Here is an 18,006-nt window from a genome sequence, read left to right as displayed (position 1 = left end):
CTGTGATTAATTTCTCCCTCCAAAATGGGGATAACAACTGTTTCTCCACGTTGGTTCACCTTCTTTCTTTATACTACAAATCCCCACTAAAGGTGCCGAGTCTGATTGCGTGCGTATCATGTCAAACCCAGCAGACACCAGGCTGGAAACCCAGGCATCGCTGTAAAGCAGATAACAGAGTAGCTGTACCAGAGAACGTCTGTATAAATACAGTGCACTTACACTAAGTAGAATGACTTTGTGGAATAATTCCCTCACCTAATACCATGGCAAAGGGTTGTAAACATTGCAAGACGATTAACCGCCAGAAGAAGGTTAACTATAGAGTCTGAAGGCTATCTAGTTAATTTATGGACACCTGCTCTGCTTTAAGTCCAACTCTCTTCAAGGTGTCAAGCAATTTCAAATTCATTCCCACACAAGAGAAAAATTTATAAAATTATGGTCTCAGAAAAAAAATATGCAGGAGTCATCTTCTCTTTCTTTAGTTTTCCTATTGCAAAATTACCCACACACATTTTCAACCATTCCAAAGCTAAGTTAAATGCTTAAGTTAAATGTTTGATATCGAACTGTATACTAAGGTAAAAGAGCTGCAAAGAAGAAAGGTGCTTTGCAACTCCTGGCTAGATAGCAAACAAAAGCTACAGGGATTATTTTTTAAGTTAAGGGCCATACAGTACTATACCAGCTTAGTCACTGGATAGAACAATCTCAAAAAGCAGCAACAAAAAATAAGAATTTGTTTTGTTACATTTAGTCACTTGTTCTCTGCTTACAGGTAGGAGAACCTCAGCAACATTTATATGGCAAAGATCTGCTATCCATTTGGGAAAGTAATCTCATTTAGGGTCTTTCTGATTTTTTTTCAAATTAAAGAACTAAAATAATAGGAAACAGAACTCCAAATATGCACTATTTTTCTTTATTGCTAATTTTTTGCTTCCTGCCAGGAGAAGTCATGACTAAGAACGGGAAGGCTTTATCTGGCAAATCATCCCCTCAATTGATATAAATGCAATGCCTCCCCAAAGCAGGAGCAATGTAGCTGAGGGCGCAGCAATGCAAAACCTTACTCTGCCAATGACTGAGAACAGTCCTCCAGCATGTAAGGACAAGCCATTTGTTTCTGTTCATCTGCTCAGTAGATCTGCTACCTAGCACAGCTCTCCAGTGGTGGATGTGATGAGCTTCCAAGGGTCAGCATTTTCTTCTCCTTTTCTGTATTTTGACTTAAAATGAACAAAAAGCTTCTGTAACTATAAGGTCCATGGTATGAGAGAGGTGGCAACTGCTGCGTGAGAGATGAAGATAGCAACAGGGAAGTATAATAAGTCTTTATCCATGTTCAGATAATTGCTAGCTCAGTCGTGCCCAGTCCTGATAGACTCCAGAGTGCTATCAAAACAGCTATTCATCATAGTGTATACAGCACTGCAGGGTGGGGACAAGCTCTTTAACTCTCCCTGAATGGGAATTCCACCGCTATCACTAGAGTTGCATTGCACAGGGATTACTACACCTGACGGAGGAACGCCTTCAACCACTGTTGCTCTACTGCCCTGAAACAATTTACAACTAAGCAATTTTCCAACACCCAGGTATTTAAAGAGCTACTCTACCATCACTTCTGAACTAGTTTTCTTCACTGCTGGATCAGTGAAACTAGATGTTGAAAACCAATCTTGTTAAAAGTGGTAAGGGATCTTCCTGGAGCCTACAGGCACCTTTCCACTGACTTGGATCTCATCCCTAAGGACCACCAGACCAGCACTGCTCCACTTGCAAGTAAAAACAAAAGGGGGAGGAGTAGGAGAAGGGAGAGCTAGTTCAATCACAGTCATTACATAAAGCTCATGATTAATAGATAGATGCTGTCAGGGCCCTGAGTGCACTAAGAGACCACGACCAGCCTCACGAAACCCCCACTTGCATCTTCTGCCCATGGATCCAGGAGCTCTGTTTTGGCAGAGGCTTGGGCCTTCAGTCCTTGCCAGAGCAGGTCCGCCTGTCTCTAGTCCTGCCTCTGGTCGAGAGACCTCAAACACACATGGTAGGTACCTCGTCTCCTGGATGGACCCCTCCAGCAAGCTCTAGCTTGTCCCCAGCCCTGCCCCCAGCCTTGTCACCTGCTGCTCCTCACTGCATTCCCTGGAAAGACCCTGGACCTGGTTTATCACCATGCCTTGGACTGCCGACGGACCCTGTCACCAGCACCGGGCGCTGGACCATGTTCAGGCCCCGTGGGACTGTACCCCATCAGTGAGGGCACTGTGGGCGCTGGGGTCACCCTCAGCTCCCAGCTTATGTGCACTCGTGGGACAACCCTGCTCCTGCTCCGGGAGAGATGCTGGCCCGTTACACCTCCCACAAAAGGCTCGTTTTATATTCTTTATGTATTTCTATATTTACTTACTGGGGTGGAATAAAGAGCTTGTCTTCCTACCACTCTTTGAGCAAACCCATAGCCCAGAACAGCTTCTTCCTTACACTGCAAAAGCATTACCTTTTCTGAGAGAGCTATAAAGGTGAGCCACTTTTACTCACAAAAGGTAAAAATACAGAGTTTGAATTCATGTGGAAAACACTTTCTTTACACACGTTCATCACTAACATGTCTCCAGACATAACCTGAGGGTAGGATTTGGTTTTGGTTTGGTTTGTTTTTTTAAACCCTGTTGCTTCCGTATGGGAGTAAAATAGTAAATTATTGACTTACTAAGGTTGTTCTCAGAGTTACACAAATACACCATAAACCTAGATAACAAACACAATTTTATTACATTTCCCACATGAACATAACACCAAAGGATGTTTTGGTTCTATTCTTCTTGCTTACTTCCTGAAACACATGTTTAGTACTGACCCATGTTTCCTTAGATAAGAAAGCAGGCTATCACCAGATTGGGTTGGAACAGGGTGCATAAAAACAAAGATGATGTTAAACTAAAAAAAATATAATTTCAACTGAATAAAAAAGTGAGGAAAAACAGAGTCCAGTATAATTCTGGAAGATGCTCGCATACTTCAGCCCTACACTGCAATGCACTCATCTGCTTTTCTTAAGCTTTCAGGCATTGAAGCAAGATCTACTTTGTAGCATTAGCTGCTGAAATCATGAACAACTTGAAAGCTACCCTTTCAGGAGATCAGCCAGAATTTGAATTTAAGCAATGAAAATCTCCTCCTTTGAAACTCACTGTGATTTAAAGTTTTGCACCCCTCAGACCAGGTGCCTACATGCCACTCAATTCCATGGAGCTCAGATTAAGCACTGCATGGAATGAGTGCCTGTGGTTGTACCGGAGATATTTGTTCATGTTTGAAAATGTCTTTAAAAAACATTATTGTCTCAAAATATCCAGTATGGTATTAGGACACTGCATGGTGCTGGTGGTCCCTTTATGCATAATCACTACTGTCCCTAAAATGAGTAAGATCTGACATTGCAGAAGCATGTCAGGACAGCCAAATGAGCTGGAGCAATTACTATTTGAGTGCTAACCAGCTGACCAATAGTCAATAAAATAAATGCTGCCAGGCAAAGTGAGCTGTGTGTTTGTGTGAAGCCTAGTGCAGCAAGACCTTCTGAGCACAGCATGCGTTCATGGTCAACGTGACAGAAGTTATATTCCTTAAGCTACGGCTTTCCAGATAGTTTCAGTTCAGTAAGGACGGCCATGTTGCCTTTCAGAAGAAAGAATTTCTCCTTCTCAATTTTAGAGGGTTTTTTCTGACAGCTGGGGGAAAGGGAGAGGTAACAGGAAGGTGTTATGTACTGAAAACACTTCTAATATATTCTTCCCACTTCCAAGTTTCATCTGAAAACTTCACAACTTCAGAACTTCAAATGGCCAGAAGATGATGTGCAGAATTTTGTGCACAGGAACAAGGCAGGTTTAGGAAGTTATCTCATATTAATTAAGGACATCTGAACAGGCTTGCCAGGCCCAAAGATATTTTGAAGTGTCCTGAGCAACAACCTGAGACTGAAGTTTTGAATAAGATGATACTTCTAGGCCTGCCTATTAAGGAAAGAGCCTTCAAAACAAACCAATCTCTACAAGGTTTGGGCACAATATTTTTGGAGGTGACAATGCATATTTAGGAAAGGTAAGTCATAGTCCAAAATTCCCCTTGCTATTCTCTTTCTGTATACAGTGGGCATGTTTTAAAAGTTTCAATTATTTTAGCATCTTTAGGCACTTACTTCAAATGCACACAGCATACATCAAAATAAGTCAGAGCTCTGCTGCCTTGGGCAGCAGACTGAGATACCCACATGGATGAGGCACAGCAGACACAAGGAAGGAAATAATTGACTGTCACAAGGCAAGGGTTAGCAGAAGTGAGACAAAACCATAAAACATATAGGAAGAAAGAAAACACCAAAATGAGAAAACTCATGATGAGTTGGTAAAGATTTGGGGTTTTTAAATGGTGGTATTGGTGAACAAGAAGCCAAATAAAGCTACCTCCTTCCAGTTCAGATATGGCACCTACAGAGCAGCGTACTTGTTCTGGGTGGCTAAGCTGAACTCCTCAATTTTGGTGAGAGAAGGGAGTCCTCCCTATGAGATGGGTTGTTGTTTTCCTGATACTGCAGAACAACTGCCACCATACAGGACAGGTCAATACTTGCCGTCATTAAATACTCTAACTTTCTTGCTTGGCTTTTGGACTATGGCATTTTCAAAAGATTTGGGAAGAAATATCAACCCAGGAGAAAACTGCTGAAAAAAAACAAGTGAGGAAGAGCAGAGCAGAGATAAGGGCATGCACGTCTGCAAGTGATCTGACATCAGGTCCCTCACACACCTTCTCCATGTTGTCCATCTCTAAAACAAGGGTGGGTCTGTAATACAAACCAGGAAAGTTGTGAAGATGACTACACTAGAGCTTGTGAAGCAACCAGTTTTTCAGTATCATTACAATACCTCAATGCTGAAGATATCCTTTTCTAGCATTCTCCCAGCTGCTCTGAGATAAACTGGTTTATAAACTATTGTGCTTTGCGTTCAGCTTTATTTAGGCTGGTTTAGCAATTGGAGTTGCGGTTGATAACAGAAATCCTATCCGGCAATTGCAGCATGGATATTCCCAATTTGCCAGAATATTCTTACCTGCCACGTTTACTCTCACTTTCGCAAAGCACCCAAGAACTCCATATAAACACCTGGATTAGCCTCTCAGATTAATAAACAGATTCTAAAATGGTTTTTTTCCCCCACAACAAATCACATTAAAAAAATTACATCAATAACCTCCTCCCCAAATGAACATCCCATGATTTTCTAAAAAAGGCACAAACAAAATTAATCTACAAGAGACATTATATCATCAAAACACATGCTGAAATCAACAACACTCAAGGCTCTATCACGGCATTTTGCTCTTCACTGCTATTTACATTATTATAGGTCTTATGTATTGCCCTGGAAATCAGCTTTGAAGTGGAATGATGAACAAATTAAGATGTATTATTACTATCCTTATTAGAGGGATTTTAATGTCATTAGAGGCCAACAAGACATAATAATGTTATTATATTCAATCTCCTCTAGAACATCTCCTTTGATAGGCTTGCTAACTCAATTATTTAAATATGTATTACAGCACCATGCAGCATGCCTTCTACAGTTTGGGATAAGATGCAAAGTTTTATGTTTTGCTTTCAGTCAGAATTTGTTCTTAGAGAATTCATGGGTTTCATGGTGGATTTCTCGGTTTTAAAAACTAGAAATTCAAATTTACAGTGAACACCTGGCTCAATGTGACCGCTCAACTGAAAAAAAGGTTAATAGCTTGGGAGAAAATAAGGCACTGGAGCAGAATCTTAACCTGCAGTGACTTTTGAAAGTTAAAAAAAAAAAAAAAAAAAAATCCTCACAGAAGCAATGATCTCTCAAATAGTCAACAGACTTGGCTTCAACCAGCCATCACCAGGCAAGAAGGAAAAAGCATCTAGAGGCTCTAAGGAAGAACAGAAGCAGAACTGCAGCACTATGAGCAGTTCAGAAAATAGTCTCTGGATTCAAAGTGACATCTATAGCTGAACAAAAACTACTGATTAGAAAAAAAAATATCCAAACACTCTATACCTGGAAATTATCTCCTTTTCTTCCAAAGAAGGGTCAATAACCCTAAGCCACATCACAACCCCCGAAGAATGCTTTGGAAATGTTAAGTGGTCTTCTAGACAGGCCACCTTCTGAGGGCTTGGAGGGAGGACTGCAAAACAAGTATAAGGCTTGTGGTACACGAGTTGAGTGACAACAAAAAAGCAGAGGGCAAAGCTGTAGCCATGTTGGCACTCCTAACCCCTGCATTGCTTCTTTGCGTGCTTCTCCCCTGGAAGGAAGAGGAAAAAGTGCTGAAGGACTAGAAGTGTGTTCATAGCAATGGAAATCAAAGTTGGCAATGCAATAACAATGCTGTTCTGGCAACTTCTGCAACATGAACAGAGAATTGTTATCCAAGGCACAAAGAGCTGTACAGGAATTGCTTAGGTCCTTCCCATCCTTCCTTTTCTCATGATGTCCTGTACCATGAGCTTACCCCAAATGAGAAGCTTGGAGACACCACCATTTACACAGTTCTGAGACCTCAATTTCTTCTTCAGTTCGGACAACTAAGGATGTTTCCCTGCCTCCACTACACATACAGCAAGAGTCCATGTTTAACGACAACCAGAGAGGTCTTCTCTTCTCCCCCATCAAACACTCTCATTATAGTTATAGTTCTTTTCCATCAGTTACAAGATGGAACCTTATAACACCAGGCTATGACTAACCCCCTTCTTCTCTGCCCTCTGAAACTTCCACTGTTATTCAACCTTGACAGCAGAGATGGTAGAGAGTAGCCCCAGCATCTTCATCACTGTAGGCTGGCATTGGCAGTTCTTATTGTCCAGCTGGAAAACAAGTGCAATGGTCTCAATGACCGTCTAGTTCATTCCTCAGTAACTCCACTTGCTACTTGTGGAGCTGCAATTACAGCAGTGGAGGAAAGTGGGAAAGCTCTTGAGCACCGAAGACAGAGCTCACAAAAAAAATAACATGAACAACTGCCTTGTTGCCAGTGCACTTATTTGTGGAAAAAGAGTGGTATGTGGGAAGGTGAAGGTTTTTCAGCTATGTGGCTAATGCTTACAACCACGCACTACAAAAATCCTTAAGTGGCAAAAAAACCCAGCAGCCTAAGGCATAGGTAAGAGCAAAGTTGGCTAGAACCAAAGTATTTTCATACCTCTCCTCACTCAAAATGACCTATTTAATATTAATACAAAAGCAAGATAGGAAGTATAATCCTTACTATTGACTCTTTCTGCCTGCAACTTGTCTGGGCACGATGTTCAAGGAAGAAAGAAGCACACCATTTTCATCTCAGGTGTTAGGCAAACAGCAAGGGGCAATATACAGTAAGGCACACCTTTCAGATCACACCAGCTGCCCAGGGAAGGCAGCACCAGCACTGAGGCATTTTCCTCTAATTCTGTCATTGCTGTTCGAAGTCCTTCAGGAATTCCTCCACTTGCGAAACATCTGAGGCAATCTGGGCTACTACAACTATGAAGCTCATACCTGCTACTTCTGCACAGGCACTTTGTCAGATTAGTCCCCAGATGCGAACACTACAAGTGTTCATCATCTATGAACATCACAATATATGCATACTAATATTCTCAGGATGTTGTTGACGCTATCACTACATCAGCCACCTTTCAACCCCACTTGTCGTCTCTGTTTCTTTTACTTTGCTGCTTCCTTCCCCAAAACTACTTTTCTTACAGACTGCCTCTAATTCCCTTTCCATTACCTTCTTGCTCCTCACAAATGATCTGATTTCCCTGCCACTCACCTTGGTCTTGCTCTGCCTAGTCATTCTGCAGCTAATTTTCAATCCCTACAGGCTGCAGAGATACTCTGCTCTTGGCTACTAGCTGAATGAGACACTTCTGTCCCTTCCCAGAAATAAGGAAGGAAACATTCGGCAGTTCTTGGCACGTGGAACTGGACAGGCAAACGCATGATGGAAGTGCTGCAATGCTTTTTAACCTTTGTTGACTCTGTGGATCCTCCTCTGTGGTATCTCTGGGAACTTACTCTGCTAAGATTTGTCATTCTAGCTGAGCTCAGCTACGCTCTCTCCTTGCAGGGAGTTGATGATGGCAGGCCTCTGATACGGTACTGACTTCCTCCTTGATGACTTAAGGAATAACTCTGCAGAACATGTTACATGGAATTAATTTGGGACTAACAACATGGAAGTTTAATAGAAAACGAAGTGGGAAGAACACTCTGAGCTTTCAGGTCTAACTCATAACAAACAATGTAATTGCCACTATGATTTCCAACATGGAAGCACGGGAAGCAGGAATAGGATTCAGTCTCCTATGAAAGAGCTCCAGGCATTTGGCAAGTCCAGAAGATTGTTAAGAAGGATGACAAATATGATATTAAGGTGTAATTTTCTTGCCTCTCTTTTTTGTATTAACAAATTGTGTTCAGGAACTACGCACAGCACTGTACATATGAAGCATGAGGCTTCCTGCTTCTAAGCATCCTCTTGATCATTTATAGGTCCCAAAAGGACAGCAGTAAAGCCAGGTACACTCCAGCTCACCTTTCTCATACACCTAATTCCTGATCTAGAGGCTGTCCCTCAGCAGCAAGGGAAAAATGTGGTTTCTGTGCTCATTCTGGTTACCATTCAGCAAGTTGTTTAAGTCACAGGCTCCAACTCTGCTAAAAAAGGATCAGTCATGGAACTGGATCTTTGGCAATGACAAACTGCATACCTAAAGTATGTGACACAAAATGGTTAACAGCAGGTATTATTCCTGACATTGATAGGTTTCTATAAAATAGGGGACAATTAACAGCACTCGGATGGATTCCAGAATAGCTAAATGATACTGTTCACACCAGTCCAGCTCTATAAAGTGGGTGCCCTTTAAAATTCCTTCAGTCTTCTTGATCCTCTGCCTCCAGAAGTTACTTTAGGTTTCTTGTCATTAAAGTTATGGTCTTTGGCCTGCAGCATGCAGTTAAACAAAACAAAACAAAAAAACCAACAATCCCCCCCCAAAACTGAGACACACATATTGCCAAAAATTGCTCCCTCGCTAAATATCAGCTAAAATATAAACTCAGTTTCCTTTGAGAAACTAATAGGGCTTTTTGTTCATGACAGCACTTAAAGCCTGTTTTAAATAAGAGCAACATACTGAACTCACAATTCCAAAACCAGTATCTCTAGCATTAGTGAAGGAGCATGCACAGGAAAATAACCCATCATTTAGTCCTGAAGTTTGCTGAACAACTACTTTCTCTTCAGATTACCCATCTAGGTATTCTTACTTTGGAATCCACAGCGAGAGCAAGCTAGCCCTCAGAAAGGCTGAGAAAGTAAAATATCATTGCTTTTGAAATTAAAGGGAGATATTTTTTAATGCTAGATGTGTCATTCCCAGTATTACACAAACAACTGCTATAAAAACCACCACAGAAGTTTGGCATACTCAGTAGTAATGCACCTATTTTAAGAATAACAGTACCAAGTCAGCTTATTCACAGCTGACTTAACTTTCAGATAGGTATCTGGGCAGATCTAGAAATTTCATTTCTGAACAGTCTTCCAGATAATTCTTGACATTTTAAAAACTTAATTATGATTTAGATTATTATCTAAAAACCACTTAGAATATACTAACAGAATCGGGGGGGGGGGGGGGGATCATGAAGCTAACTAGGGATTTTATCTCATATCACTTTACCTTTCCTGATGCACAAGTATCTGTGACAAGACCTGGATTGTACACCAGTTGTCCCACACAGTGAAACAGATGTTTTCATCCCACATTCAGAGCTTCCCAGTACCACTGAATCCCTCACAGAAGGTTATTTCTAGTTTCATTGTACCTTCAAACCCTGTTTGCTATAGGATTTCAGAACTAATGTTTTATTGCTTTACAGGAAAACAGCATTGAGGAATTATTTTTCTTACTGAATGGATTTTTATTTTTAGGAAATGACTCAACTGTTTTGGTACCTAATGACAAATATATAATGGAGACACATGTATAAATATGAGGGGGTGTGCAACTTGTTGTCTTTGAACTATTCCCGGATGCATGGAGTTAAAGACAGTGCAGTACTGTACATCACTTAGAATGTTAATTTTCCACTAAGGATTTCACCCCAACCTCTGTTTCAGCTGTCATGGTACTGCCCCATGGAGGGGCTAACTGCACTATCATCATGATTTATTTTAACATGCATTTTCCTTTATGTTCTGTGAAAGGCTAAGGCTCTCAAATATACCTTCCAGAACATTCATGATGTTGGAGAAAGATGAAATCCTGCAACACTTACCACCAAACACATCTCCGTTCTGATAGTTTTTCCCCTTCTGAGTTTCCTCTTCGTTTTGAACAGTAGAAACATGCTTGGCGGAGGCACAGCCCATAGCTTCATTCAGACAGCTCCAGCTGGACCAAACTACAAATCATGTCTAGAGACGCACGCTCATTGTGTTAAAAATAATCCCCGTTCCCGTGTGGTTGTCAAGTCACTTCTACCTAAAGACAGCAAAAGAGAGAGAAAAGTATTTAACCACATATATTGACAAAAGGTAACCTCTAAATGTAGAGCTACAAGAAATAAAAAAATGGGGTTTGTGAAGAGGAGTACAAGAGCACAGACTGTCTCCATCATCTTAGGTGTTTAAAACCATACTCAGTAAACAGCTGATATAGCTACAGTATGATATGATATAGGTAGAGTATGATATAGGTACACACAGATGTTTCCCACCCACCTGGCTATTCCCACAGAACATGGGTTTTTTTGGAAAGAAGACAAGAAACTGGCAATATCTGCTCCTCCTGTTCCTTTTACCAATCTACCTGTCAAGCCAGATTTCTTACAAAGTGTTTAAATGATTAAGAGCTGCTAATTGCAAGTGTTCAGACAAAATAATCCCCCTGAATCAATTCAAGATCTTATGTTAATAGATGTGAAAGAGGATAGCCAGCTTTATTATCTTTTTACTATGTGTTCGTTACTCTACTGGATCCATTAAACCTCCACTGCTCAAAAAGGCAACTATACCCATCTTAAGATAGAATAACACTCCCTAAACAATCCAGATGTCATGTAAAACAAAGGGGGGAAGAAAAAGCTAATTTATAACTGCAATATTTTATGTAAAAAAAAAAAAAAATTAAAAACATTAACTGTTTAATGACTAAACGGTTCCACACTCAAACAAAACCAACTTCAAAGCTGGGTGAATGACCTGGCTTGCCTTTCCACCAGCCAAATCTTTTGGAAGGGGAGAAGAGCTAGAGGAAAATGAAAACCACCCCTTTTTACTGAGTTGTTTAGCTCAGCTATAGCATAAGATCATATACACAATTTCTTAACTCTTTACTTCTGGGTATTTACTTTAAAAGGATGTTATTCATTTTACTCCATGCCGACCACAAGAATTTTATCTACAACAGCAGACGGGTGCTCTTACTTAGGATATAGCAGTATCCATCCTACCAGAAAGGTGTAACCCCAAAGAAAATCTGAGTTTTATTTCCCTGAGCACTCGGCACGAACAGCACGTCTGCCTGTGCTGAGGCAGCACCATGACACATCAGGACGTGGTTATGGGGCCTCCACAGCCACCCTTGGAGGGATTTCCCTGCCCATCCCCAAAGTCACAGAAACGAGGATGTGGCCAGCGAGGCCAAGAGGGATTCTGCTTCTGCTATTGCAGCCGCAGTTTCCCTGAAGAACAACTTTTACCATGCAAGAGGAAGGACTCTGGATGCAGAACCACCTCTCACATCTACTCACAGATCAGCTTCCACCTTCCATCTTGCTCTGCACAGAAAAGTGCTTTTCTCCACTTAACGAGGGCATTCCACTCAAAGCGCACAACATATGTATGCTCAATCCCTGTTCTAAGCAGCTAACTCTCCCAGTCACACCTGTATGTGCATTTTTCTTTATGCTCAGTATATTCCCCAACATGTTTTCTCCTTTTTCCCTTCCCCCTATATACACACACTTGAGTGTAAATTTCTAACTACCCAATCCTTCTCTTCTCCCTTAGCCACAGCTAGCTACTCACACAAAAACCCAGGATTTTAAACCAAGCGTTCATGCTGCTAGTGGAAGGGAGTGAGCAGATCCCCCTTGAGCTATTATTTTAACTCTATGTGGTTACATACTTTTTTTTTTTTTTTTTTTAAAAAGAAAACCTAGGTTTTGCAGCAGAAGTCAGTGTCATGCTAGGGAAGCTTTCTGCTTCCTCAAGCAATTGCCAAGGCTATTCTTCAAACCATTTTAATACATCTGCTTGTCAGATGTATGGACAAAGCTATAAGCCCTGCTAAGAAACAAATAGCTCTCAAGATCCCTCTGTGCACATCTGAGCAATCAGCATCCAGAGCAGGCCATCCTAATTACACTTGCCATGTGTCATAAATACCGATACACTCATTTTATGTAAACTATATAAGTTGTTCTTTTGCAATGCAGTGAGGGTCACAGCTGACAATTACAATTTATCCTCACATGTGTCCAAAGAGCATGACAGCCTGCATTAAGGTAACAGGTCTTCATCTCACTGTTGGGGTGGGAAATGAGGGTCCATAAGGATTTCAATCATCAGCCACACTGTGCTTGCTCAGGAGGTAGGTCAAGACACACAGAGGTATGCGAGATGGAGGAGAAAGAGCAGACTGGGAAGGGGAACTGCTAACTGGACTGGAAATTAAATGTGGAGTAATTTTCTTAGAGGATGCAAATTTGCTTAAAGACAATAGCTTTAATAGACCAACTGAAACAAATGAGGGGGTAAAAATGATCAAGTTTTTTGCCACAGAGTCCCTGTTTCAGATTTCAGATAAAAGCAGGATCCTCAAGATAAGCAGAGCCTGAAAACAGTAACTTTGATTTCTTATTTAAAATATAACCAGTTACATTATCCCAGGGAAAAAGATGTGGCTGGCTATGGGGCAAAGAGCAAGGGGAGACTCGATGTAACCCCAGAAAAGACAAGGAGGTATGTAGGTGGGACTGCTAACACACTGTACATGGGGGAAAATCACCGCACACTGCAAACCCAGCATCTCTGTCACAGAACAGCCAAACTGCACTCACAGAAGTACCTGTTGAAGGAATTACGCTGTTGCCATTTTCAACTACTTTTCCTCTTTCTTTTTCTGTCTCTCAGCAGGGACCATTTACAAAAGGGAAACAGCTGCTTAGTAATAAAAACCAAATGTATTTCATAACATAGCAGTGAGCTGGTTTTGGCGAGGGGATTTTTTGTGAAGCCTTATACACAGCCAACGTGCAGCAAAACAAATTGCAAAATACTTAATCGTTGATTAGTACCCAGGAGGTTGATGGTCCTGTCACCCAGGGTTGGTGAGCTGTAGAAGCAATCAGGAGCAAAGACACAAAACGTGAATGCAGAAGGATAAAGCTCTTTGGAGGAGGGAAGGAAAAAACATCCACAGTCAAATCTCTTCTTGCAGTATCTTGGTAGCACACGCCAACCTTACTAAAAATAAGGTCACGTTCAAAGGCATGCTGCGATTAAAGGAAACAAAGGGGAATACAAGAACTGGAAGTTTCACCTTTTACATTAAAGGACAGTAATCACAGCAGTATCTGAAAAAACTACACAACTAACACTTGGATTATGAAGGCAATTTCTCCTCGTGCCAATAAATTGGGCTGAGAAAGCTACTCCAAAATGACCTCCAAGGGAAGTCCAACACGCATTTCCAGGCACGTTTCTTGGACTACAGACACATAGTACAGCAAGACAGACGACACTGAGACACCAATAACTAACACAAGCCAGAATTAGCAGAGGATTTAAAACCAAACCAAAAAAAAAAAAGAGAGAGTGAGAGAAAAGCAGCATTAATTTTATAAGAGATGAAATCTGAGATACACAACACCACGACGTTCCCCAGCCTTACACTGTCCCCAGCCTCAGGGAAACCTCTCTTGCCCACATATTGAAGCCCACTGTGACGAGATTCAGGTATCACTCAGAAATGAGGTGCTGGTCCTCATTCAGCTGGATGCTTGCAGAGGGTTTTAACGATGTGAAAGGCAGTACTTCGAATAGCAGCAGAATCCGTTCTGCCTCCTCCCCCACTTTTCCACAAATATAATTTTCCCTTTTGTCTTCCTGAGCATTTTGGGGGCATACAGATTTTTAGAAGCCAAAAATAAAAAGAAAAAGAAAACCTCAAACCATTTGCAGTTCATGTTCACCACCCACCATCATTAATTATCAAGATTTGAGAGGCAATTTACAAGATCCAATCTGCAAAATGCTAGTGAGAAAAATCTCTCAGGCAGATCAAAAGTGTCTACACCACCCCAAATTAAGTGTGGCAGGTTTAAGATTAACATTTTATGTGTGGGTCAAGAGAAGACTACAGACACTCTCAGATGCTGTACTTCGTACCTCAAGTTTCTTCTGAGCTAAAAAAAGGGGATCTCAATTATTAGACTAGAGATTGCTATTGGAAATCTTAAGCAAATTTTTTTTTTAAGCTTGTCTATATTGTGCTTTTTCTTTTACCAGCTCTTTCAACACTTCATTAATCCACTTATCCCCTCACCTCTTACTTCTGACAGTCATGTCCAAGGCTGCATCCTTGACAAAACACATTTTGCTTCCACAGCTGAAAACCAAACACTTAATAGCAAATGGAGGATCTCCAGTGTTTTACAACAAATGTATGTTAATTATTCTGCTACCACAGGTGTATTTGTTTTCATCTTTATTGCACTGAGATAACCAATCTTTCACCTTCTTCAGGCTGCAGATACATCTAAAAGTTTCCTTCCGTGTTGACCACACAGGAAATCAGGTTAAAATTTCACAAAGCTCAAGAAATCACAGCAATGAGCTTCATGCAACATGAAAAAAACGCTAAGCTACAAAGAAAAACTACACTGCCTTCTCCTATGATACAACCTAGTCCAGGGAGAACACAAGGATTTAACTTAGTGCTATTAATTGTATTTATTTCCTGTAAGAAAAAGGCCTGTTTGATTTCCATTTGAATTTTTTTTCCCCCAAAAAGAAGAAAGCAGCAATGTCTTCTGAATTTGCCTTCCACAAGGGTTGTTGGAAGTCAGCACCTGGGAGTCCCCACTGTGGTACACCTCCTCCTCAGCTACCCTCCACCACCTTTGCCAGAAAAGATGGCTTTGGGGTTGTTGGGGTTTTTCTCCCCCAACTATCAAAAGGCATTTTTGAGTCAAAAAGTTGGAGCTTTTGCCTTTGAAGTGCACCAATGGCCTGGGGGGGGAGGGGGGGGGATTAAAAAAAAAAAAAAAAATATATATCCTATAAACTCTGTTTCTCCTTCTTCAAATTATTCGAACCAGCATTGCTGGTGAATGGCATAGTTATATTGCAAATTAACCACTGACTTGCTAAATGAACAGGGCAAGGTTACAGCAGAATGAGAGTCACAAACACTCTGGAGTAATACCTTGCAGTGGTAGAAGGGTAAAAAGAAAAGTCAAAGTGAGTGGTGATGCTCTGTACCTTTGAACCCATAGGCAGAACAAGCTCCCCTCTGCCTGTTGATACTAATAGCCATGAAATTAAGCATTTTCTCCCCTCTATTAATTGTTTGCCTCCATGATGCAAAATTTCTGTGTTTATTACCACATTTCAGCATCCTGTTGGAAACACACTGTGCCGGCCAGCTGAGTGAATGCAGCAGTAATCTCACTGAAAGGGAAAAGAATGAGTGCGGCACTGTAAAGTCAATAACGCACAAGGAAACACAGAGAAAGCGCACCACAGTTTTACAGCATTTTACTCAAGTTGCACTAAAAATACCATTGACAAACTAAATAAGCCCAGGATGGTGGAACTGCCATTTGCATGTGTCCTCTCTCAGGAAGCCATGCTCAGCAGAAATTGTATTTGAAGCATTCACTTTTCAAAGAGCAAACAAGAATACTGCAATTTGACAGCTAAAGAGACCTGACAGAAAAATCACAGAAGCTCATCTACCTAGTTCTTCCCAGCAGGGAGGGCCTGGTTTGAATTAATGCTATTAATTCATATCATCAGGTTACTCATTCTATTACAGGACAGACTTTGCCCCGCCGAGGCTTATCTTACCCTTTTTATCTGCAAAATTAGCCTCTCATTTTCTTTTCTTTTGTTTGCAACCAGCATTTCTGCTGATCCAATAAATGTTTTTCGATGTATTAAAGCAACAAGTGATTTCCAGATAGAATAGCTCTCAAAAGCAACATGATACTTCTAAGGAACATTTTCTCCTTACTCAGTCTCATAAGGAAGAATACCACCAGTGAGTCCCTGGGAAGAGATTTCACACATCACAGTAAAATGCAAGTGAAGAAGGGAAGGGGAACTGCAACTCAATCTTCCTCTTCATTGCCACAGGGCAGAGTTAAAGTAACACCAATGTGAAAAGCCCAGCAACCCAGGAGCAAGATATGTCAGTCACAGGACCTACCATTTTTGCTGTTTCCAAAGAAGATTAATTAATTCTAGTGTTTGGTTTTTTAAACCTCAAATACTTTAGAAATAGCAATAGAAAGATTACCACCACCATTACAGAATGCAGTTTTAGCATCTAATTATTTTTTTTCCCTCTTTCTAGGAGAATTAATAGACAAAATATTGAAGACAGATGAGACTTTACAAGACTATGGGCTGGCAATGCTGTAGGGCTTTTCTTCCTTGCACACAGAGGAAAACGCACTAGAGATGATATATTTCTGGCGAGAAAGCAAAATTTTCATACAACATATTTCACCTGCACAGACTCTTTTAAACCAGTAGCAGTCCCGCAGCTTCTCTTCACCATAGTAGGTGGTGCTACTCAACCAGAATTTCCAAAGAATCAGGACATTTATCCTACGTACTTTCCCTTTACATAAAAAACAAGCACTTCTCATTAAAAATAGTATTACATGACAATAAGCTGATGACACCTTAAATATTTCCTGCTTCTATATAAGCAATTGCTATAGCTGTTACAAGGACATTACAGGATTGCAGTAGAGATTTCCACAACACGCACAAAAAGTTCAGATATGTGTTTCCTATTAAACATGTTTCAGTGCCAGTTTCAGAGCTGGTGGGTCACTACAGTATTTCGGTCCATTGCCCAGTACTTCTCTTTTGGGTCACAGACAGCGCTAGATGATTGAAGACCCAACAGACACCAGCACGAGGGACCTGATTAAAGGCAACAAGACCCTTTCCACTGACTTTAGGTGGCTTGAGGTCACTTCTAAAACTCAAATTTCATGAAAGAAGGATTGTTTTGTGATTTATTTACAAAGGAATTTTGGAAATGTAGTGCTGGTGATCACAGGCCAGCCAGGCATGCTGGTGTGACAGGAGATACTAGACAGGACTGCAGAAAAGCCAGGTTCAATTCTCCTTAGTACATAATTTTCCTGTATAACAGAAGCATAATCTCCAGCACTTACCGTAATGGGTAGGGTGCCCACGTACCTCTAAAGCATAAAGAAAACTAACAGTAAGCTCTCCTATTTAATTTCATTTCTGTCTTCATGGTTTAAGAGCAAGATAGGGTTTACTAAGCAAGATACAATAAAAGGCTCTGAGGTACAGGAACAGTGATTTATACAATGTTTTGTACGTGTCTAAGTATGGGTCTAAGCATCATCTCCCTTTTGAGAACTCCCTCCCGTTGTTTTGCCTTATTAAAAATAATTTAAAGATGCAATCATTACACCTAGCCAATCATCCCCATCTTTTAGAATCAGACTAAAATAAAATGATGTAGTAGCTGCAGCTGCGCCATCGACAAAACCATTTACTTTGGAGGAAAACCTTGAGAGATAATTACCACACTGTGAAAAAAGCAGATTTGTCCTCCCAAATTCCTCCTGTCCCTTTCCCACCAGTGATGGGGAATGCACCCCCAGATGTAAACAGTGACTTTGGCCT

General features: G+C 40.9%; 1 protein-coding gene across 2 annotated transcripts in view; it reads right to left on the bottom strand.

The window, feature by feature from the left end:
- The window catches only part of C10H1orf21 (chromosome 10 C1orf21 homolog), a 129,579-nt gene that overhangs the window by 67,726 nt on the left and 43,847 nt on the right, over positions 1–18,006 (bottom strand). For both annotated transcript variants that reach the window (XM_075038681.1, XM_075038682.1), the window contains exon 2: positions 10,377–10,582. In XM_075038681.1, the coding sequence (XP_074894782.1) occupies positions 10,377–10,470 (94 nt within the window). In that variant the 5' untranslated portion in view covers positions 10,471–10,582. The remainder of the gene's footprint in view (positions 1–10,376; positions 10,583–18,006) is intronic.

The sequence above is a fragment of the Buteo buteo genome, chromosome 10, assembly GCF_964188355.1.
Source record: "Buteo buteo chromosome 10, bButBut1.hap1.1, whole genome shotgun sequence".
Lineage (NCBI taxonomy): Eukaryota > Metazoa > Chordata > Aves > Accipitriformes > Accipitridae > Buteo > Buteo buteo.
Note: the sequence above shows the minus strand (reverse complement) of the source record. Positions and strands in the feature narration are given on the sequence as shown.